Source organism: Salvelinus fontinalis, chromosome 5 (assembly GCF_029448725.1).
Source record: "Salvelinus fontinalis isolate EN_2023a chromosome 5, ASM2944872v1, whole genome shotgun sequence".
NCBI classification, from domain to species: Eukaryota; Metazoa; Chordata; class Actinopteri; order Salmoniformes; family Salmonidae; genus Salvelinus; species Salvelinus fontinalis.
This window is the reverse complement of record NC_074669.1, coordinates 38,163,701-38,188,910: the sequence shown is the minus strand read 5'-3', so window position 1 is coordinate 38,188,910 and position 25,210 is coordinate 38,163,701. Positions and strand designations below refer to the sequence as shown.

The following is a 25,210-nucleotide window of genomic DNA, read 5'->3' as shown; positions in this document are numbered from 1 at the left end:
TAGAAGGAACCACATCAGAATGGCAGGAGTGTACATTAAAACAGTACATAGCAGGAAGTCTGGGTCTGGTGTCAAGGTCAGAAACTCAAAAAAAAAAAATTGTTGCATGTGTTTTACAAAATAAGATGTTTTAGGGAGAAGCCTTTCAATAAAAAGGAATAAAATAAAGTTTTCTATAAATGTTGTCCAACACTATTAAAACAAACTTCAAGAACTGAACAATTATATAAAGTGGTCGATAGGGAGAATTATACGTGGAAAATGTGACATGTAAAACAAATGAAAAGTAATGTGCTTGGCAGCAGGTTAGATCTTTACCTATTTAAAACATGAGATGGCAGCAGATACCAACACATTCGCTCTTCTTGCCTAGGGTCTAACGCCAAGAGCTGCATGTGTATTCATTGCGCACAATGTCTACATATGAAAAGCTGGTAGATCAGATCTGAATTACTTTAGTATGTGTTAAATACAACTTGAAGACATATGCTGAACCTAGACCAGTGGTCTATGATACTATGAGCGGGAGGTAATGCGGTTGAAACGTGAGAGGAGATTCAGCATGAAGCGAATCGTGACTGCAAATTGTGCACACAGATCACCAACCACCGGCGAGGATGGAAGATTGACAATTTAAAAGAATAGGGAGGACAACCGAAAGAGACATGCATCAACTGTCAAGAAAAAATGACAAGTGTGACAATAACGTCAGAACGTGTATTTTGCAGGTAGCCAGCAACGATGCTAGCATAGCTTGCTATCTATCTGTCTGGGGACTGACAGCGAGGTCATAGGGCTGCGGAGAGCTCGGAAAATGTTTATCGTTTTTTGGTGTAATTTTCCGACCTCGCCTTTCATTTTTGCTCGCTAGATAAAATGTAGCTAGCAATGTTCTCTCAGTAGCAAGCGATCTAGTAGTTGTGCGGAAAATACTGTATATAGACAGGAAAATACAACCACCTCAGCTAGAGTCGAGTGGTTTGTAACTACAGCAGCCAAGTGACTGACAGCCTGTCAAAAGCTTTGACGTTAGTGCAGATGTTTGTGCCAGTAAGGTATTTGAACGGGGATGCATTTTTACGGTCAGATTTGGTCCAGTTAGACTCTATTTAATACAACGTCAGCAGCTATAAATTTCAAGACGCCAATAAAGTTGGCTAGCTAGAAGCAGATCTAACGTTAGCTAGCTACAGTAACTGTGAAACACATTTCATTGGTTACTTTTCCACGTGAGAAAATGAAGAGAACCGAAAATAAAAACAAAAGAAAACTAATTCCGGACCAGCAAGGACGAACCGGAACAGCAGAGAAAGATGTGAGTTGTCATAGTTACAGTAGCTAAAGACAGCCAGGTTTGGGTCCCACGAATGTAACATAACTTGTTACCTGTATAAATGCAGAAAACAAGAATCTTCTTTCTACTTTTTTTTTTGTCTTTCAGCAGACGCTCAGAGCATTTTAGTTAGTACAGCGTTTCCTAAACTCTGCACGTTTTGGTTGATCCCTTTACACTACACAGCTGATTCTAATTGATCAAAGTTTGATAATTAGTTGAATCAGCTGTGTAGTGTTAGGGCAAAAAGCAAACCGTGCACCCATTGGGGTCCCGAGGACCAAGTTAGTACATTCATTCTAAAATATCTATTAGTAGCTAGGTGGGACAATAACATATCACATTCATATTCTCAGTTAACTCACCAGGTTAAAAAAAAGGAATTAAATACAAATAAAATGGCTAGAACATTGTTGGCGTGCTGAACTTTTGACCGGTAGTGTGTGTGTGTGTATATATATATATATTTTGTTTTTACACAAAAAATGCAAAAACAAACAAATTATAGTCCCACTAAGCGCAAACCAAATGGGATAGTGTATCACTGCAGAATGATGTGGTAGAAATGCTGGTTATATATACAGTACCAGTCAAAGGTTTGGACACACCTACTTTTTCTACATTGTAGAATAATAGTGAAGACATCAAAACTATGAAATAACACATGGAATAATGTAGTAAAAAAGTTTTAAACAAATCAAAAGATATGTTATATTTGAGATACTACAAAGTAGCCACCCTTTTCCTTGATGACAGCTTTGTACACTCTTGGTATTCTCTCAACCAGATTCACCTGGAATGCTTTCCATCAGTCTTGAAGGAGTTCCCATATATACTGAGCACTTGTTGACTGCTTTTCCTTCACTCTGCGGTCCAACTCATCCCAAACCATCTCAATTGGTTTGAGGTTTGTTGATTGTGGAGGCCAGGTCATCTGATGCAGCACTCCATCACTCTCCTTCTTGGTCAAATAGCCCTTACACAACCTGGAGGTGTGTTGGGTCATTGTTCTGTTAAAAACCAATGATAGTCCCACTAAGCACAAACCAGATGGGATGGCGTATCGCTGCAGAAGGCTGTGGTAGCCATGCTGATTAAATGTGCCTTGAATTCAAAATAAATCACTGACAGTGTCACTAGCAAAGCACCTTCACACCTCCTCCATGCTTCATGGTTGTCCTTTCCGCATTGACTGACCTTCATGTCTTAAAGTAATGATGGACTGTTGTTTCTCATTGGTTATTTGAGCTGTTCTTGCCATAATATGTACTTGGTCTTTTACCAAATTGGGCCATCTTGTCACAACACAACTGATTGGCTCAAACACATTAAGAAGGAAAGACATTCCACAAATGAACTTTTAACAAGGCACACCTGTTAATTGAAACTTCTTCTGAGTGCCAAAGCCATAAAACATGTCTACTGGGTTTTGGGATGTCTATTAGGGATATATGAGGATTGGGGACTCACTGCCAAGAAGATCTCCTGGCTGTCTCTTTCTCATTAAGCGTGGAACATACATTTACATTACATTTAAGTCATTTAGCAGACGCTCTTATCCAGAGCGACTTACAAATTGGTGCATTCACCTTATGATATCCAGTGGAACAACCACTTTACAATCGTGCATCTAACTCTTTTAAGGGGGGGGGGGGGGTTAGAAGGATTACTTTATCCTATCCTAGGTATTCCTTAAAGAGGTGGGGTTTCAGGTGTCTCCGGAAGGTGGTGATTGACTCCGCTGACCTGGCGTCGTGAGGGAGTTTGTTCCACCATTGGGGTGCCAGAGCAGCGAACAGTTTTGACTGGGCTGAGCGGGAACTGTACTTCCTCAGAGGTAGGGAGGCGAGCAGGCCAGAGGTGGATGAACGCAGTGCCCTTGTTTGGGTGTAGGGCCTGATCAGAGCCTGAAGGTACGGAGGTGCCGTTCCCCTCACAGCTCCGTAGGCAAGCACCATGGTCTTGTAGCGGATGCAAGCTTCAACTGGAAGCCAGTGGAGAGAGCGGAGGAGCGGGGTGACGTGAGAGAACTTGGGAAAGTTGAACACCAGACGGGCTGCGGCGTTCTGGATGAGTTGTAGGGGTTTATTGGCACAGGCAGGGAGCCCAGCCAACAGCGAGTTGCAGTAATCCAGACGGGAGATGACAAGTGCCTGGATTAGGACCTGCGCCGCTTCCTGCGTGAGGCAGGGTCGTACTCTGCGAATGTTGTAGAGCATGAACCTACAGGAACGGGTCACCGCCTTGATGTTAGTTGAGAACGACAGGGTGTTGTCCAGGATCACGCCAAGGTTCTTAGCACTCTGGGAGGAGGACACAATGGAGTTGTCAATCGTGATGGCGAGATCATGGAACGGGCAGTCCTTCCCCGGGAGGAAGAGCAGCTCCGTCTTGCCGAGGTTCAGCTTGAGGTGGTGATCCGTCATCCACACTGATATGTCTGCCAGACATGCAGAGATGCGATTCACCACCTGGTTATCAGAGGGGGGAAAGGAGAAGATTAATTGTGTGTCGTCTGCATAGCAATGATAGGAGAGACCATGTGAGGATATGACAGAGCCAAGTGACTTGGTGTATAGCGAGAATAGGAGAGGGCCTAGAACAGAGCCCTGGGGGACACCAGTGGTGAGAGCACGTGGTGCGGAGACAGATTCTCGCCACGCCACCTGGTAGGAGCGACCTGTCAGGTAGGACGCAATCCAAGCGTGGGCCGCGCCGGAGATGCCCAGCTCGGAGAGGGTGGAGAGGAGGATCTGATGGTTCACAGTATCAAAGGCAGCCGATAGGTCTAGAAGGATGAGAGCAGAGGAGAGAGAGTTAGCTTTAGCAGTGCGGAGCGCCTCCGTGACAGAGAAGAGCAGTCTCAGTTGAATGACTAGTCTTGAAACCTGACTGATTTGGATCAAGAAGGTCATTCTGAGAGAGATAGCAGGAGAGCTGGACAAGGACGGCACGTTCAAGAGTTTTGGAGAGAAAAGAAAGAAGGGATACTGGTCTGTAGTTGTTGACATCGGAGGGATCGAGTGTAGGTTTTTTCAGAAGGGGTGCAACTCTCGCTCTCTTGAAGACGGAAGGGACGTAGCCAGCGGTCAAGGATGAGTTGATGAGCGAGGTGAGGTAAGGGAGAAGGTCTCCGGAAATGGTCTGGAGAAGAGGGGAGGGGATAGGGTCAAGCGGGCAGGTTGTTGATGATGATGATCAGACCACTTCTCAGTTCCTATGCTTCCTGGCTGATGTTTTTCCTCCGTAGGAGGGCAACAACCCAGCAGAAAGGACCGCTACCTCCACCTTTGTGCAAGGAGGTGCACTGCCAGAGCCCTGCAAAATGACCTCCAGCAGGCCACAAATGCTGAGTTGCATTCTTACGAAGCCACTCCTTCATTGCCCGGGCGGTGTGTTTGGGATCATTGTCATGCTGAAAGACCCAGCCACGTTTCATCTTCAATGCCCTTGCTGATGGAAGGAGGTTTTCACTCAAAATCTCACGATACATGGCCCCATTCATTCTGTCCTTTACACGGATCAGTCGTTCTGGTCCCTTTGCAGAAAAACAGCCCCAAAGCATGATGTTTCCACCCCCATGCTTCACAGTAGGTATGGTGTTCTTTGGATGCATGAACCTATGTGTACTGAACGCGCGAACAACAAGGAGGAATTTGGACATAAATTATGAACATTATCGAACAAAACAAACATTTATTGTGGAACTGGGATTCCTGGGAGTGCATTCTGATGAAGATCATCAAAGGTAAGTGAATATTTATAATAAAACATAGGTTTTGATCAAAAGATGAATCCGATCCAAGAATCAATTGAAGGGATCAAAAAAGCATGGGTGCAAACTCAAAAGCTGGGAAATCTAGAGACATTAGCAACAGATTTCTCCCGCTGGCTTGTAGAGCTGGATAAGAACTATGTGGAAATCAATGCAGAGCACATGTCATTAATCAAATCCAATTTTATTTGTCACATACATGGTTAGCAGATGTTAATGCTAGTGTAGCGAAATGCTTGTGCTTCTAGTTCTGACCATGCAGTAATATCTAACAAAACAATCACAACAACTACTTTATACAAGTGTAAAGAATGAATACAAATATGTACATAAAAATATGGCCGAACGGCATAGGCAAGATGCAGTAGATGGTATAGAGTACAGTATATACATATTAGATGAGTAATGTAGTGTATGTAAACATTATTTAAAGTGGCATTGTTTAAAGTGGCTAGTGATACATTTATTACATCAATTTTTCCATTATTAAAGTGGCTGGAGTTGAGTCAGTATGTTGGCAGTACCCACTCAATGTTAGTGATGGCTGTTTAACAGTCTGATGGCCTTGAGCTGTTTTTAAGTCTCTCAGTCCCCGCTTTGATGCACCTGTACTGACCTTGCCTTCTGGATGATAGCGGGGTGAACAGGCAGTGGCTCTGGTGGTTGTTGTCCTTGATGATCTTTTTGGCTTTCCTGTGACATCGGGGGCTGTAGGTCTCCTGGAAGGCAGGTAGCTTGCTCCCGGTGATGTGTTGGGCAGACTGCACCACCCCATGGAGAGCCTTACGGTTATGGGCGGAGCAGGATGCTCTCGATTGTGCATCTGTAAAAGTTTGAGTGTTTTTGGTGACAAGCCAAATTTCTTCAGCCTCCTGAGGTTGAAGAGGCGTTGCTGCGCCTTCTTCATCACGCTGTCTGTGTGGGTGGACCATTTCAGTTTGTCCGTGATGTGTACGCCGAGGAACTTAAAACTTTCCACCCTCTCCACTACTGTCCCGTCGATGTGGATAGGGGGCTGCTCCCTCTGCTGTTTCCTGAAGTCCACGATGATCTCCTTTGTTTTGTTGACATTGAGTGTGAGGTTATTTTCCTGACACCACACTCCGAGGGCCCTCACCTCCTCCCTGTAGGCCGTCTCGTCGTTGTTGGTAATCAAGCCTACCACTGTAGTGTCGTCTGCAAACTTGATAACTGAGTTGGAGGCGTGCATGGCCCCGCAGTCGTGGGTGAACAGGGAGTACAGGAGAGGGCTGAGAACACACCCTTGTGGGGCCCCAGTGTTGAGGATCAGCGGGGTGGACATGTTGTTACCTACCCTCACCACCTGGGGGCAGCCCGTCAGGAAGTCCAGGACCCAGTTGCACAGGGCGGGGTCGAAACCCAGTTTCTCGATATTAATGACGAGTTTGGATGGTAAAATGGTGTTAAATGCTGAGCTGTAGTCGATGAATAGCATTGTTATATAGGTATTCCTCTTGTCCAGATGGGTTAGGGCATTGTGCAGTGTGATTGCGATTGCGTCGTCTGTGGACCTATTGGGGCGTCGTCTGTGGACCTAGCTGCGACAAACTTGGACACCTACCACCCGCACCGGGCCGCGCACATACAAGCCAAGTTGTATGATCACAAGGCTGTTTTGCCTGGAGACGAAGCAGACCATTATGCGGCTGGCTGGTGAGACTGCTGGCAATATGAAGTACCAGGGCCAGAGAGTGCACATCTATGCGGATCTCTGCTGAGATGGTGAAAAAGAGGGCATCATTCAACGAAGTACGTACGCACCTGTATTGTGACGTCCCTGGCAATTCCAAGCCCTATTGCTTTACCTACTTGTTTGTTTATAAGGATGGCATTGTTTGTGTTGGCTTGACGGTATAACTGGCTTCCAAAAACATGACCCTGTGGTTAAACTGGTGTTTTGTCTTGCAGCCAATGGTGACGATATCTTACTGTAACCCATAGCTAGTAACTCCCTCGTGAGTGGTGTTTTGTTCTGTAGTGGAAAACTAACTGTAAACATGAAAATACCCAAAACAAACCAACTGGTGTTGCAATACTATTTTCCCTTCATCTCTGAGGCCTTTACAACAGTCAAGAATCTGGTATTGCGTGAAATAGCCACATACCACTACACCAGGGGTCTCTATGAGTAGGTTGCCAAACAATTCTGAAAGTACATGCAATTTTCACGTGTTCCACTTCAAACTGTCACAAATTAATCTCACAAGTTGAGGACACTGGAAGCTCCCAGCTACTATCTAATCAAAGCAACATTGACATTATCCCACCCCTGGTTAGCCCCTATTGGCTTAAAAAGCCAAACCTACCACAATATGTCAGTGTGGTGCACGCATTTGTTTATCATTCCGTGTGTAATCAGTTGATGTGATAGCCGTCTTGTGTGTTGACAAATACTTTCTCCAAAACCGTCTCAATTAAATGTTAACTGCAGAGTAGGCTTACCTGGCAGAGGTATATCATGAGTAAGTATATAATTTGTATCTATTATTTATTTGCAAACTTTGCAATGAAATGATCAGCAGCAGCAGTACAGAACCATCACTAGAACCATCACTAGAATGGCACATTAGAAAGCACATTTCTGCTAGATGCACAATTAAAACGTGAATTACACTCTTCCAGACCTAAACACTTTTTTTCTGCCGTTATTTAAGCATTGCCATGGACTCAGAATCACAGATTTTATATGACCCCCCTTAGAGTTGTTTATTTAAGCAATACGGCCAGAGGAGTTGTGGTATATGGCCTATATACCACGGCTAAGGGCTGTTCTTATGCACGACGCAACGTGGAGTGCCTGGAGACAGCCCTTAGTTGTGGTATATTGGCCATTTATCACAAACCCCCAAGGTGCCTTATTGCTATTATAAACTGGTTACCAATGTAATTAGAGAAATAAAATAAAATAAAAATCATACCCGTGGTATGTGGTTTGATATACCATGGCTGTCAGCCAATCAGCATTGAGGGCTCAAAAAACCCAGTTTATTATAACCATTTATTTAACAGGTATATTGACAGTGCACTACTTTCTCTTGTACACTAAGGACCCAGGGGAGAATAGAAGAATGTGCCTATTTGAAATCTAGAAAAATGTGTCGCTTGTGACATGTTACATTTTTTATAAAGGAACTCTCAAAGGTTGGACACCCCTGCACTACACAGTACCCACGTATCCCAAGGACTCAGGTGGCTTGACATTGGGATTGGCAGCCCCCAGAGGGACTGAATGACTGACGCAGGAGGATATTGTTTTGCCCTGTGTGTGTTTGGGAAACTATTTTTTTTAGTACAGAACAGGAAGCTGTAGCTTTGCTCTGGGAACTGTCTCCTGTGTGTCATCTTCTAGCCAGGATACAACACCACTTTCTCATTGTGTGTTTGTTTTGAGCCTGAACACTGCCCGTGTGTGTGTGTGCCTCTATTGATCAAGCCTGTCTCGGCAGATCTGTGCTGCTTGTCAGTGAGCCTGCTCTGTCTGTGCTGCTGACAGCTAGCTACCCACGGGCGGCAGAGGAGTAGTGGTGCAGAAAGACAGCAGCAGGGGCCTGGCCAGCCAACCAGCCACCTGCAGACCTGCACTGCGTAAGCTGAGCCTCCTCCCAGTGGAGGCTAGTGACTTGAAAAACTGAGGACGATGGGAGACCCAAGGTATAGGCGCGGACTGCATGGAGGCGACAAAGCGTGTTTCAAAACTCGTCAAAGGCAAATTATTTTAACATTTAAAAACATAAAGTATAATGTAAACATTTATAGTAAAATATGAGGAATGAGAGGGCAACTTAGTGTTGGGAGGGGATCTCAGCAGTGATTGAATGAGGTTATGAGGCATGAGTTGAGGTGTTCAGAGGCTTCAGTGGAGGACATCATGGATGGACGGTGTTGGAGAAGAGCTCAACTCTTCCACTGAGGGCAGGACAGGATTTGACTAGGAAGACACAAAACAATAGCACAACACAGATAAAAGAGCTAAGACTTGGGCTAGTCCAAGCAAGTGTAACCGGTGTGAAATGGCTAGCTAGTTGGTGGTGCGCGCTAGTAGAGTTTCAATCGGTGACGTCACTCGCTCTGAGACCTTGAAGTATTTGTTTTCCTTGCTCTGCAAGAGCTGTGACTTTTGTGGATAGAAATGTAACGATGCTTCGTGGGAGACTTGTCGATGTGTGCAGAGGGTCCCTGGTTCGAGCCCAGGTAGGGGCGAGGAGAGGGATGAAGCAAAACTGTTACCATATTGCGGACCACTAGTTCCTGCGGAAAAGGAGGAGGTCAAAGGGGGGTGACTGTAACCCGTGTGGAATGGCTAGCTAGTTAGTGGGGTGCGCGCTAATAACGTTTCAATCGGCGACGTCACTTGCTCTGAGACCTTGAAGTAGTTGTTCTGCTGCTTTTGTGGAGCATTAGGTAACAGTGCTTCGAGGGTGACTGTTGTTGATGTGTGCAGAGGGTCCCTGGTTTGAGCCCAGGTAGGGGCAAGGAGAGGGACGGAAGCAATACCGTTACACAAGGATTAAAATCACGTTGGTTAATAATGTGATTGTGTTTGTGATTGACTCTACATACAATAATGAGAGAAGTGCTTGGAGTGGAAACATTCAATATGCCAGTGGATGAGGGCACATGAGACATGGCTTCAGTTGACATTGGTAGTGGAGTCCAGTGTTGCCAACTCCTCAGTAAGGAAAGTAGCTAGTGGCTGTCCTTAAAGTCGCTAGAAGTCGCTAAATGACGTCATCACCTAATTTGCATAATTTGGCCATGTGCATGTAATTGTGATGGACGCTGTAGGAGAGCGGAATAACGTTGTGGGAGAGACGAAAAGTGAGTAAAAAACACCCTAAATATGTTTAGAGCTACAAATTAACTTTCTTCTGTCGATTCTTGTATTTTTTTATGTCACAATTCCAACCCTCCTTTATCCGGGCTTGGGACCGGCAAAAGTGACCCAAAAGAGACACTGGCGGAGTTACTTAGTTTTTTATTTTATTTTTTATTTTGTTTTTTAGTTTAGTTTTATTAATTTGGTTTGGTTTTTAACCTTATTGTCCACTTAGGAGCCTCCAACAAGTCACAGTAAAACATGAACATTTTTTACCATGACATTGAAAAAAGTGTATACAATCTAAATGGACCAAAAAGAGACAATAGAAAAACTGTCAATGGCAATGTCAGAAAATTATGGTAACTAGTCTGGCCCTAATTCAGATGAATTGGTTTTTTTCCAGACCCCCTCCTCCACACACACAGGCTGTGCTGGCTCACAGAAAGAGTGGGTCATCGTCATTTTGGTCAAGGCTCTCTATGGCAGGTTCAGCAACTGAGGGAGCTGACTTAAATGAGTAAGCAGCTGATGTGCCAAAAAGCTGCAAAACATTATCAGGCAGCTGGTGCTCATAGCAAACCAGACAGCTTCAGCCCATCTCGAATGTACAGGATGGAGTTAAGGGTCTGCAAGGACATCCGATTTCTAAGTTTGCTTTTTACCACACTCATCTGGCTGAATAGTCTCTCGACTTAAGCATTCGAGTGTGGCAAGGACAACACAGACACAGCGGCCATGGCAAGTTCTTGAAACGGGTTGATATCAGCTGCATCCCTGAACTTCCAAATCTCACTCCAGAAGCCCAGTGTGTTTTTTGTCTCATTCCATTTACTAAGATGGATGGCACGCCATTGCTGGACAATCTTGTCTATCTCTGCAGGGGAGTAGCCAAGGAGCTTGGCTATTTTTTCTATTTCTCCAGGGCTCTTATTGTGCTTTAGAGTTTCCTCCACATTGAAAACTGACATGTACTGCAATGATTTTGATGTTGTCCGGCAGTCTCACCCTCAGCTCATTAGTGGATTGATGTGGATTAACAGGGCTAAGGGTTAAGCTAGGTGCTTTCATATGGAGTTGCACATTGATTTGCTACTGTGCATTGAATGCATGCATCATCAAAGAAGTCAATGTTTTTTTTTATAAATAACCCATTTTACCCATTTTTCTCCCCAATTTCGTGGTCTCCAATTGGTAGTTAGTCTTGTCCCATCGCTTCAACTCCCGTACGGATTCGGGAGAGGCGAAGGTCGAGACCCGTGCGTCCTCCGAAAGACAACCCTGGCGACCGTGTCAGCGTGCACTGCGCTCGGCCCGCCACAGGAGACGCTAGTGCACGAATGGACAAGAACATCCCTGCCGGCCAAACCCTCCCCTAACCCGGACGACGCTGGGCCAATTGTGTGCTTCCCCGTAGGTCTCCCGGTCTCGGCCGGCTGCGACAGAGCCTGGACTCGAACCAGGATCTCTAGTGTCACAGCTAGCACTGCGATACAGTGCCTTGGACCACTGCGTTACTCGGGAGGCCCAGAAGTCAATGTTAACACCAGAGATAACAATTGTGTGTTGTTTACAGTAGAACATAGTTCATATTGTGTACATCGAATTAAATTTTATTCGTCACATACTTCGTAAACAACAGGTGTAGACTAACAGTGAAATGCTTACTTACGGGCCTTTCCCAACAATGCAGAGAGAGAAAATAGAGAAATAATAGAAAAGTACTCATAAATGCACAATGAGTAACGATAACTTAGCTATATACACGGGATACAAGTACCGAGTTGATGTGCAGGGGTACGAGGTAATTGAAGTAGATACTTTTGGTCATGTAGTGTATGTGGACACCTGCTCACTGAACATCTCATTCTAAAATCATGGGCATTAATATGGAGTTTGTCCACCCTTTGCTGCTATAACAGCCTCCACTCTTCTAGGAAGATGTTGGAACATTGCTGCGGGGACTTGCTTCCATTCAGCCACAGGAGCAGTAGTGAGGTCGGGCACTGATTGTTGGGCGATTAGGCTTGGCTCACGGTCGGTGTTCCAATTCATCCCAAAGGTGTTCAATGGAGTTGAGGTCAGAGCTCTGTGCAGACCAGTCAAGTTCTTCCACTCGGATCTCGACAAACCAATTCTGTATGGACCTCGCTTTATGCACGGGGTCATTGTCATGCTGAAACAGGAAAGGGCCTCCCCCAAATTGTCTAGAATGTCATTGAATGCTACAGCGTTAATATTTCCCTTCACTGGAACTAAGAGGCCTAGCCCGGACCATTTTACAGTTGGCATTATGCATTGGGGAAGGTAACATTCTCCTGGAATCCGCCAAACTCAGATTCCTCCATCAGATTTCCAGATGGTGAAGCGTGATTCATCACTGTGCCTGGTGATCTTAGGCTTGTGTGCGGCTCCTCGGCCATGGAAACCCATTTCATGAAGCTCCCGACAAACAGTTATTGTGCTGACGTTGCTTCCAGAGGCAGTTTGGAAATTGGTAGTGAGTTGCTACCGAGAACAGACGATTTTTACGTGCTACGCACTTCAGCACTCTGCGGTTGGGTGCGCTTGCATGGCTGTGTGCTCGATTTTTATACACCTGTCAGCAATGGGTGTGGCTGAAATAGCCGAATCCACTAATTTGAAGAGGTGTCCACATACAATAGGCAGAAATATACTATATATACAAAAGTATCTATATTATATAGTCCCAGGGTCCTTTGATTAGTTATGGGCTTGGAGGGGACTATGGTGTTGAACGCTGAGCTGTAGTCAATTAACAGATTTCTCATATCGGTGTTCCTCTTGTCCAGGTGGGAGACGGCAGTGTGGAGTGCAATAGAGATTGCGTAATCTGTGGATCTATTGGGGCGGTATGCGAATTGGAGTGGGTCCAGGATGTCTAGGATGATTGTTTTGATGTGAGCCATGACCAGCCTTTCAAAGCATTGCATGGCTACAGATGTGAGTGTTATTTAGACAGGTTACCTTGGTGTTCTTGGGCACAGGGACTATGGTGGTCTGCTTGAAACATTTAGCTGTTACAGATTGGGTCTGGGAGAGGTTGAAAATGTCAGTTAAGACACTTGCCAGCTGGTCAGCGCATGCTTTGAGTACACGTCCTGGCAATCCATCCTGGTTTGTGGTCTGTTAATTAGAAATATTCTGTTTTTGCAGTGGGTTTGTGTGTGTGTTTTCAGGGATTATCTGGCTGGCTGTCTGTGTGCGTTTGGCTGCAGCCTCTGTGGTGACTGTGATCCATCACATCCCAGCCAGCCAGTGGGGCTTTACAGTGCTGGAGTTGCACTTAACAGAACTCACACACACTTTCCTCTGGGTAAATCCATCTAAATTCAATCACGTTTTGACAGCCCCCTTTCTGATTTGAACGAAACCTTCCATACATATTTGCACATTGTAGAAATGCTCAGAATGTAAATTTTTGGACCTGAATGCCAAAACATTCAAGAGATAAAGGTTCTCAAAGTTTAACTATTTTGCATACCCCACCATGCCATGAGACATCCATGTCTTCATTACTGGAAAATATAAATGGTTGAGATTGATATATTTGAAAATCTTACAAACAGGGTTAAAACTTTCTTGAAAAAATAAGTTATTTTAACTTGTCTTTTTTTGAACCTTTTAAGCATTCAGGTCCAAAAACATGTAATATTCACATATGTTGTAGTTTAGGCCCTATTTTAAATCATCTGAGGTTTTTGAGTTGAGCCTGCAGAGGTCAATCAGCCGGTGTCCAGTGCAGATGTGAGTCTTCTCAGCCCCGAGCCCTGCCTGCACGTGCAGACCCATTCTTCATGACATACTAAGGACATTCTAAGGCCTGAGTGAGAACACGCAATCTTCCTGATCACACTCCAGGCTCACATCATCGTCTCACAGCAAGCTTTGTGGTCCTCTGTTAGCTCTGCTCAGTTGGTATGACACTTGCAATGCCATGATAGTGGATTTGATTCCCGGGATCAACCATACTTAAAAAATGTATGCACACATTACTGTAAATCGCTTTGGATAAAAGTGTCTGCTAAATGGCATATAATAATATTATTATATATTAGATAGTCTCACTGCCCAGTCTCAGGTTGTTGTCCATGGCCCATTGAGACGGTGGGGTGTCAGTCAGGGTAAGTAGTATGTGAAATGTAGAAAAAAGTACCCCGAATGCGTCGTCTAATGCGCGATTGTGTTGACTCCCGCCATTTGTTCATTTTGGTACAGCATGTCAATTTATCTGATGTCAGCTGTTGTCAAACACGTGAGTCGGGAAAAGACGAGTGAATTTTCACTAGATCAAAACGGCAAAATTAGTATGCAGTTTGTAGTACGCTAGTATGGAGGAAACGCAGTGGAGAGGGCAGGAAGGAGACACTCTGCCAGGTGCCAGTTATGAGACCGCTCACTATGGAAAACATCTGAACCAGAGAGAAAGAAGGAGAGAGGGAGTCATGCAACAGAGGAGTAATGTAAGCCAAGCATAATGAGCTTTCATTTGGGAGAGAAGGATGGAGAGCTGGAGCCAAGGCTTAGTGATTGCCTGTTAATAACCTCTACGGGATCGGCGTCCTTGCACCGGGACGGTTGAGCTAATGTGATTAGCATGACGTTGTAAGTAACACAAACATTTTCCAGGACATAGACACGTCTTATATGGGCAGAAAGCTTACATTTGTGTTAATCTAACTGCACTGTCCAATTTACAGTAGCTATTACAGTGACAAAATACCATGCTATTGTTTGAGGAGAGTGCACAACAACATAACTTTTATCACGGCAACGGGTTTGATACATTCACCTCTGAAGGTAAGTAATGTACTTATATTCAGTAATCTTGCTCTGATTTGTCATTCTGAGAGTCCCAGAGATAAAATGTAGCATAGTTTTCTTTGACACATTTTTATATTCAAATGTAGGAACTGGGTTCAATTTTTTTAACCCTTGGCAATTTTTTGTATGTATTATCTTTTACCAGATCTAATGTGTTATATTCTACTACATTAATTTCACATTTCCACAAATTTCAAAGTGTTTAATTTCAAATGGTATCAAGAATATGCGTATCAAGGCTTCAGGTCCTGAGCTACAGGCATTTAGATTTGGGTATGTCATTTTAGGCAAAAATTGAAAAAAAGGGTCTGATCCTTACCAGCTGGTGTAGTATTGATAGTGACACTCCTCTACAGGGCCTCCTCAGGCTACAGGACATAACTAACTACCCGTGTTCACACACTAAAATTCTCTCTAATGCACTTAAAAACCGATGGTATGTGCATTTAACAGCTGTATTTTTCCGTACCTCAAGCCTGACTGAATGTATGTGTAACTCTATCACCTAGGTGTAAAGAAGTGAAATGCAGTGGTGGAGGCATTGAAACATACTGTACATTAAGCTCTCCCCCATCTATTATTCCTATGGCTGTGCCTGTCAGTGTCACATGCTGCAGACACATACGTGCTGCTCACTAGAGGGCTGGATGGCAGCCTGCCTTGCCCTCGGGTAACCTACACACCTGTGGAATGCACAGACCGGCATTGATCAGGTATAGAGGAATGCGGTATTACTAACCAGAGACAGGGAGACTTACTTTGATTCTGCCGCAACTTTTGATTGTTGAATAGATATACAAAGCTTGAACTACTGAATGCAGGTTGTCTGTGTGTGCTTTTGCATCTGTGTATTTTTCAGGGTATTTGGGAGGGAAGGTTTGTTTGCTGTTTGTGCTGTGCTGCCGGCTGGCTGGTTGGGAGTAGCGCATGCGTTCATTCCAGCCCTTTGATGTGTGCGTCTGGGAGGTTTGAGGGGCGCGCTGTGTCTGACACCACAGGACATCCAGATGTTTCTGGAACACTCCTCACAACGCCAGGGGTTGATCTGGTGGCTTGGGAGAGGAAGTGATGACCTCGGGGTTGTTCCATGTCATTTCAGCAAGTTATGACACCCACAATGGTTTCTGCAGTTAAGATGAGCATTGCGGCTACAATATGTTGTTGAAATGAGCTAATTGATTGGGCCTTTTCATTTGTAGGATTCACATAATATTGAATAAATATAGTACCTAACACCCGATTTACCAAACTTCATTCGGAAAGTATTCAGACCCCTCGACTTTTTCCACATTTTGTTACATTACAGCCTAATTCTAAAATGGATTAAATCATTTTTTCCACTCAATCTACACACAATACCACATAATGACACATTTACATAAGTATTCAGACACTTTACTCAGTACTTTGTTGAAGCAACTTTGGCAGCGATGGGTATGACGCTACGAGCTTGGCACACCTATATTTAGGGAGTTTATCCCATTATTCTCTGCAGATCCTCTCAAGCTCTTTCAGGTTGGATGGGGAGCGTCGCTGCACAGCTATTTTCAGGTCTCCAGAGTTTCCATTGATCATCCTTGAGATGTTTCTACAACTTGATTGGAGTCCATCTGTGGTAAATTCATTGATTGGACATAATTTGGAAAGGCACTCACCTGTCTATATAAGGTCCCACAGTTGATAGTGCATGTCAGAGCAAAAACCAAGCCATGAGGTCGAAGGAATTGTCCATAGAGCTCCGAGACAGATTGTGTCGAGGCACAGATCTGGGAAAGTGTACCAGAACATTTCTGCAGCATTGAAGGTACACAAGAACACAGTGACCTCCATCATTCTTAAATAAAGAAGTTTGGAACCACCAAGACTCTTCCTAGAGCTGGCCGCTCCTGCCAAACTGAGCAATCGGTGGAGAAGGGCCTTGATCAGCGAGGTGACCAAGAACCTGATGGTCTCTCTGACAGAGCTCCAGAGTTCTTCTGTGGAGATGGGAGAACCTTCCAGAAGGACAACCATCTCTGCAGCACTCCACCAATCAGGCCTTTATGGTAGAGTGGCCAGACGGAAGCCACTCTTCAGTAAAAGGCACATAACAGCCAGCTTGGAGTTTGCCAAAAGGCACCTAAAGGACTCTCAGACCATGAGAAACAATATTCTCTCGTCTGATGAAACCAAGATTGAACTCTTTGGCCTGAATGCCAAGCGTCACGTCTGGAGGAAACCTGGCACCATCCCTACGGTGAAGCATGGTGGTGGCAGCATCATGCTGTGGGGATATTTTTCAGTGGCAGGGACTGGGAGACTAGTCAGGATCGAGGGAAAGATGAACGGAGCTAAGTACACAGAGATCCTTGATGAAAACCTGCTCCAGAGCGCTCAGGATCTCAGACTATGGGTGAAGGTTCACCTTACAACAGAACAACGACCCTAAGTACACAGCCAAGACAACGCAGGAGTGGCTTCGGGACAAGACCCTGAATTTCCTTGAGTGGCCCAGCCAGGGGCCAGACTTGAAGCCGATCAAACATCTCTAGAGACCTGAAAATAGCTGTGCAGCAACGCTTGTAGCGTCATATCCAAGAAGACTCAACGCTGTAATCGCTGCCAAAAGGTGCAATTGAATTTACCACAGGTGGACTCCAATCAAGTTGTAGAAACATCTCAAAGATGATCAGGGAAATCAGAATGCACCTGAGCTCAATTTTGAGTCTCAAGGCAATGGGTCTGAATACTTATGTAAATAAGGTATTTGTTTTTTATTTAGAATACATTTGCAAAAATTTTGAAAAACCTGTGTTCACTTTGTCATTATGGGGTATAGTGTGTAGATGAATGAGGAAATGTTTTTATTTAATCCATTTTAGAATTAGGCTGTTAACAAAATGTGGAAAAAGGGAGGGTGTCTGAATTCTTCCTGAATGCACTGTATGTCTTAATTAAAAGGGGCAGTGTTGTGTTTCGAGACAGGCTTGAATATGCAAATAAGCCAATAGTCAGAGGGGTAGCCTACATTGTCTAATTCTCAGTATGGTAATAATAATTACTTTTATTTTGTAAAGTGGTTTCTTGCATCATACAACACAAAATATTGTAATTTACAGTTACTTATTTGGCCCATGGTGTTACAGACCAAGTAACACATGAATAAATGTCAAGCCCTTCATCATGTAAACTTTTTTTTAAAGTCTTATGCAATGTAGGCCTGCATTGAACACCACATATAGGCTACTGTAGGCTATATCATAGGAATCAAAAGCTATTTCTATGTGAAACTTATGGAATTTGCTCCATTGGTTTTGTTGGTAGGCCTACATTATGCTCAAATAGCCACAATAGCCTGTTAGCTACTGTCTAAAACTGTAAGGGTACAGCCTCAGTGTTCACTATAAATGCATGCCGGAAGATGCACAAAATTCTCACAACGTTCAAGTTTCCTCTCACAAGCATTTGCTCATTGACCTCAAAAATTTGAGGGAACATTGCTGGTGAGTATGCAGGCCATGGAAGCACTGCGACATTTCCATCTTCCAGGAATTGTGTACAGATCCCTGCGACCATGGGGCCGTGCAATATCATGCTGAAACATGAGGTGATGGCGGTGGATGAATGGCACAACCTTGTCACGGTATCTCTGTCCATTCAAATTGCCCTCGATAAAATGCAATTGTTTTTGTTGTTTATACGTACATCATTTAGCAGACAGTCTTATCCAGAGCGACTTACTGTAGTGAGTGCATATATTTTCATAATAGTCCCCCATGGGAATCAAACCCACAACCCTGATGCTGCAAGTGCGTTGCTCTACCAACTGTGCTACATAGGACTAGGCTTTTTAATATGCATGGATTATCTTGGCAAATGAGAAACACTCGCTAAAATGGATGTAAACAAATTTGTGCACACCATTTGAGAGAAATAAGCTTTTTGTGCTTATGGAATATTTCTGGAATCTTTTATTTCAGCTCATCAAACATGGGACCAACACTTTAAATGTTGCATTATTTTCAGTATAATTTATGAATTCTATAAATTGAAATGGCCAATTTGGGTGCAATCAATTAGCTTTATTTCTGAGTTCAAATTGTCTTTCAACAAAATAATGTTGCATGAGTGGCTATCTTATCTGATTCAACGATTTCAGAACAATCAGAGATAGTGGCTGTCAAAATACTCTTTCTTGTGCTTTTTGAGGTGGAATGACCCCTCAGCCAAGCCAGGTTTCCATGGTGACGGATGTTTCAGAGGCCTTCGAAGCAAAAACAAATAGGCCTGACTCATCGTACTGGCTGTACATCACATCCACCATGTGTCTGTCTCTGGTGATCTCAGTTGGAATTGGTATCAACAGACAAAATCATTATCTCACTTCAGTAACTATCCACGCTTTACTACTGAATTAAAATCAGTTCCTCCTGTCCTTTCCCAGCAGCTCTCAACCACTAAACTGTCCCTGGACCAGTTACTAAGGGCAAAGCCTAACAAACATCATCCAACAACGACTGAGTGATTGATTTATGGTGAACGGTAATGCGTGCAGCCTGCTCAGTCCATCTGCACAGAGGCAGAGCACAGTCTCCTAAAATGTGAAGAGCAGGTGTGTGTGCATGTCTGTGTTAGTGCTGTCACGATACCAGCATTTTGACTTTGATACCGATATAGTGACTGACTGGGGCTTGTTTGGCTTTGCTGAGGCGTGACTTCATTGTTGAACAGCTGCAGCCATGCAACACGTGTTCCATTGCTGAGTGGACTTGGACGAATAGGCTACTTGACTTGTTGGGATTGGAGATTCGTTTTTTTAATAGGCCAGTCTTTTGTTTCTTCTCCTCCAACTCCTCTCTTTTTACTTTCCTCCTCCTTCCTCTCTCTCTCCCTCGCCTCCCCCTCTCCATCCTCCCTCTCTCTCCCTCCCTCCTCTCTGTCACGCTCTCTGTAGGAGTTTGCTGCGCCCCCGCCCCTGTTGTTCAGAAAGTTGAGTAATCCTGACTTGTCCCCCGCCGCCAACAAGACCAAACTACACCGACAGCTCAGCCAGGATGATGGCCGCACATGCCGTAGCAGTATGGCTATGACCGGTAAGAGAAACACACACACACACACACACACACACACACACACACACACACACACACAATCCCAGAAACCCTAGACCCACTACAATTTTCATACCGCCCTAACAGATCCACAGATGATGCAATCTCTATTGCACTTCACACTGCCCTTTCCCATCTGGACAAAAGGAACACCTATTTGAGAATGCTATTCATTGACTACAGCTCAACGTTCAACACCATAGTGCCCTCAAAGCTCATCATTAAGCTAAGGACCCTGGGACTAAACACCTCCCTCTGCAACTGAATTCTGGACAACCTGATGAGCCACCCCCAGGTGGTAAGGGTAGGTAACAACACATCCGCCACGCTGATCCTCAACACGGGCCCCTCAGGGGTACGTGCTCAGTCCCCTCCTGTACTCCCTGTTCACTCGTGACTGCATGGCCAGGCACAACTCCAATATCATCATTAAGTTTACTGATGACACAACAGTGGTAGTCCTGATCAACGACAAGACAGCCTATAGGGAGGAAGTCAGAGACCTGGCTGGTGTTGGTGCCAGGACAACAACCTCTCCCTCAACGTGATCAAGACAAAGGAGATGATTGGGGACTACAGGAAAAGGAGGACCGAGCACACCCCCATTCTCATCGACAGGGCTGTAATGGAGCAGGTTGTGAGCTTCAAGTTCTTTGGTGTCCAGATCACCAACAAACTAACATTGTCGAAGCACACAGTCGTGAAGAGGGCACGACAAAGCCTATTCCCCCTCAGGAGACTGAAAAGATTTCACATGGGTCTTCAGATCCTCAAAGTTCTACAGCTGCACCATCGAGAGCATCCTGACTGGTTGCGTCACTGCCTGGTATGGCATCTGCTCAGCCTCCGACCGCAAGGCACTACAGAGGGTAGTGGGTACGGGCCAGTACATCACTGGGGCCAAGCTTCCTGCCATCCAAGACCTCTATACCAGACGGTGTCAGAGGAAGGCTCTAAAAATTGTCAAAGGCTCCAGCCACCCTAGTCATAGACTGTTCTCTCTGCTACCGCACGGCAAGTGGTACCGGAGCACAAAGTCGAGGTCCAAGAGGCTTCTAAACAGCTTCTACGCCCAAGCCATAAGCATCTTGAGCATCTAATCAAATGGCTAACCAGACTTGTACTTGTTCCTTTTATTTCTTATTCGTATTTTTTCAACTTCATTGTTGGTTAAGGGCTTGTAAGTTAGCATTTCACTGTAAGGTCTACACCTGTTGTATGTGACTAATACAATTTGATTTGATGAGTCCATACGTGGCACTTCTGGAGTGCTTTCGTATCCATCATTCTGCTTTTAGATCTGGATGAGCTGTAGTTTACCCTGGTTGACTGGTTCCCCCCCTCCCCCATACCAGGTAAGCAGCAGCTTCTTCCCCTGTCCAGCAGTATGCACGGTCGGGTGAGTCAGCTAGCCTGGCATCTTCCTGTAGAACCCCCTAACAACCTGGTCTGCATGAGGAACCAGTCCTTGGGCCAGTCTGCACCGTCACTCACTGCAGGACTGGTGAGTACACTACAAATACACGCACAGACAGACATACAGACAGACATGACAATGACTGCATTCCTCATCCTTATTCATTCATAGAAACACCATCCCGTTGTTCCTCATTTACAGTTGAAGTCGGAAGTTCACATAGACCTTAGCGAAATGCATTTAAACTCAGTTTTTCACAATTCCTGACGTTTAATCCAAGTAAAAATTCTCTGTCTTAGGTCAGTTAGGATCACCACTTTATTTTATGAATGTGAAATGTGTCAGAATAATAGTAGAGAGAATGCTTTATTTCAGCTTTTATTTCTTTCATCACATTCCCAGTGGGTCAGAAGTTTACATGCACTCAATTAGTGTTTGGTAACATCGCCTTTAAATTGTTTAACTTGGGTCAAACGTTTTGGGTAGGCTTCCACAAGCTTCCCACAATAAGTTGGGTGAGTTTTGGCCCATTCCTCCTGACCGAGCTGGTGTAACTGAGTCAGGTTTCTAGGCCTCCTTGCTCGCACATGTTTTTTCAGTTCTGCGCGCACATTTTCTATAGGATTGAGGTCATCAGGGCTTTGTGATGGCCACTCCAATACCTTGACTTTGTTGTCTTAAGCCATTTTGCCACAACTTTGGAAGTATGCTTGGGGTCATTGTCCACTTGGAAGATGCATTTGTGACCAAGCTTTGACTTCCTGACTGATGTCTTGAGATGTTGCTTCAATATATCCACATAATTTTCCTACCTCATGATGCCATCTATTTAGTGAAGTGCACCAGTCCCTCCTGCAGCAAAGCACCCCCACAACATGATGCTGCCACCAAAGTCCTTCACGGTTGGGATGGTGTTCTTCGGCTTGCAAGCCTCCCCCTTTTTCCTCCAAACAAAATGATGTTCATTATGGCCAAACAGTTCTATTTTTGTTTCTTCAGACCAGAGGACATTTCTCCAAAAAGTACAATCTTTGTCCCCATGTGCAGTTCCAAACCGTGGTCTGGATCTTTATGGCGGTTATGGAGCAGTGGCTTCATCCTTGCTGAGCGGCTTTTCAAGTTATGTCGATATAGAACTTGTTTTACTGTGGATATAGATAATTTTGTACCTGTTTCTTCCAGCATCTTCACAAGGTCTTTTAATGTTCTGGAATTGATTTGCACTTTTCGCACCAAAGTACGTTCATCTCTAGGAGACAGAACGCGTCTCCTTCCTGAGCGGTATGACGGCTGCGTGGAAATTGCTCCCAAGGATGAACCAGACTTGTGGAGGTCTACAATTTTTTTTCTGAGGTCTTGGCTGATTTCGTTTGATTTTCACATGATGTCAAAGAAGCACTGAGTTTCAAGGTAGGCCTTGAAATACATCCACAGGTACACCTCCAATTGACTCAAATTATGTCAATCAGTTTATCAGAAGCTTCTAAAGCCATTACATGTTTTGGAATTTTCCATGTTGTTTAAAGGCACAGTCAACTTAGTGTATGTAAACTTTCTGACCCACTGGAATTGTGATACAGTGAAATAATCTGTCTTTAAACAATTGTTGGAAAAATGACTTGTGTCATGCACAAAGTAGATGTCCTAACCGACTTGCCAAAACTATAGTTTGTTAACAAGAAATGTGTGGAGTGGTGTAAAAACGAGTTTTAATGACTCCAACCTAAGTGTATGTAAACTTCCGACTTCAACTGTATGTACTGTCCCAATAAATCCAGTATTCCCCAATTAGCCAGAGACAAAATTAATCTTTAGGCCTATATTACTCTTTTATTGCTCCGTCTATCCTGGACAGCTCTATCTATCTACCCAGCCAGTACACAGTGCTGTGCAGTATTGCCCTTTTATACAGAGAGCTGCAGCAGGCAGGCAGAGATAGAGAGATTGAGTCAGGCTGTCTCTATATTCACTAGTCAGGACAGCTGTCTGCTCTGAGCACTATACACACTGTCTGTCTGCCCATACAGTCTGCAAACTGAGACCTATAGCAGGAGAACTGGAGAGTGATTGAGTGTGTGTGGGAAAAAAGGGGATACTTAGTCAGTTGCACAACTGAATGCATTCAACCGACGTGTCTTCCGCATTTAACCCAACCCCTATCAAATCGACAGCACCCTGGATGCAGTTGTTGTTTGGGATAAATTGGCTTGTTTAAGGGCAGAACAGCATATCGTTCCACCTTGCCGGCTCGGGGATTCGGACCAGCGACCTTTCGGTTACTGGCTTAATGGTCTTAGGCTACCTGCCACCCTACCTCTGTGTTCACATGTGGCGTTCGTGCATGTGTACGCGTGTGTGTGAGATGTATCACGACTCACAGCTCACCTGACCTACATAATATGATAGGAATGTTGATAGCCGTGTTGTGATGTGTGTGTTGCCTCCATTGACTGTATACGTTTGTAACAAGCTGTTGCTGCTCTAGGGCTATACCTATTGGCGGTGCATGGCACTGCAGGTTCATTCATGTGATCCATAAAATACAGTCTTCAGCTGTTCAATCCACCAATAGATGGCAGTATTATCACATCTTTGGGCAATGCTGTAAGATACAGTGCGACAAAGCTGTATATATTGTAGCTGGTTGAGAGACACTCACATTCATTGCATTATTACACGCTCACAGCATGGCCTTTAAAAAGTTGGTTCACTAAAACATTACAGGGTCAAGAGGACAGGGAAAGTTCAAGGTTTTGTCAATTCAAATGTCACGTAACTAACGACCGACGCAAATACCTATCAAAGGTTTGATTGTAAACAGTGTCAGTATGAATCAATTGTGTTGTCACGTTTCAGTGAGAAGGTGTCTTGACAGATTAGTAAAACTGGTACGTTGTGGTTTGTGTGAATGACATCCAGAAAGGCCCACAGACAAACCTTTTCTGACTTTTTGAAATTATCCACAGCTATTGCGTAATGCAGCCAACAGGAAATTGTGGAAGCGTTTTGAAATGGAAAATATGACCTGCAGAGCTGTTTTAAGTGAGCAAATAATCATAGTTTATTATATTTTTCAGAGGCCAGTTTATTAAAGTTTTCCTCTACTTACATTTGAGTAATTTAGCAGATGCTCTTATCCAGAGCAATTAGGGTTAAGTGCCTTGCTCAAGGGGACACAAACAGATTTTTCACATAGTTGGATCGGGGGATTTGAACCAGCGACCTTTCTATTACTGGCCCAATGCTTTTAACTGCTAGGCTACCTGCCACCCCAACCACCCCTCCGGTTTCTGCCTTTAGCATAAATACAGTAGCTAACTACAGTAAGGTTCTCTGAGTCTAAGTCCTCCAGTATTAGACAGCTTCTGGTAACAACCATTTTTATTTATCCTTTTCCTAACAGCTGTGGCATGTCTGTCGGTCTTGTGCTGAGAGGTTTGAATCTGTTATTGATTTCAATTACATTAGTTGTTCAGTTACAGTACATAGGCCTATTGGTGAAACACATTAACCCCTCTATTCTCCTGTACTGTAGCTAAGGGCTATGAGTTCAATGTCACCTAAGGCCTGAATGGCCCATTAATATCAGTAACTGTCAACCTGAGCCATAGTCAACATTGGGCAATATGGTTTGTTGATATCTTCACATGTATGAATTGGGCTCCCTGCCGAATTGGCTGGTGTAACAGGCATGTTGTGCCTTGTATGACACATGTTAACACAGTTCTTCATGGGATGTGGAAATCATGTCTTCTGTCACTGTCTTCCCTAGTGGGTCTGTCTTGTTTGGTCAGGCACTCATTTAATTGAATACTCTCATACAGTACAGTGCTCTGATGAGGGGAGATGGAGGCACTGCTGTCTGCACTCTGCAGGGAAACAACCCTGCATAGCCAGATGGTGTTTACATCCG

The 25,210-nt window shown here is 44.4% G+C and overlaps 1 protein-coding gene across 4 annotated transcripts in view; it reads left to right on the top strand.

Moving 5' to 3' along the window:
- The first annotated feature begins 364 nt into the window (after nucleotides 1–364).
- LOC129855548 (microtubule-associated serine/threonine-protein kinase 2-like) overlaps nucleotides 365–25,210 on the top strand; it is a 270,030-nt gene continuing 245,184 nt past the window's right edge. For 3 of the 4 annotated variants that reach the window (XM_055923332.1, XM_055923331.1, XM_055923329.1), the window contains exons 1-3: nucleotides 365–1,315; nucleotides 19,724–19,862; nucleotides 21,236–21,384. In XM_055923332.1, coding sequence (XP_055779307.1) covers nucleotides 1,238–1,315; nucleotides 19,724–19,862; nucleotides 21,236–21,384 — 366 coding nt within the window. In that variant the 5' untranslated portion in view covers nucleotides 365–1,237. The remainder of the gene's footprint in view (nucleotides 1,316–19,723; nucleotides 19,863–21,235; nucleotides 21,385–25,210) is intronic. The other variant, XM_055923333.1, reaches the window with a different exon arrangement.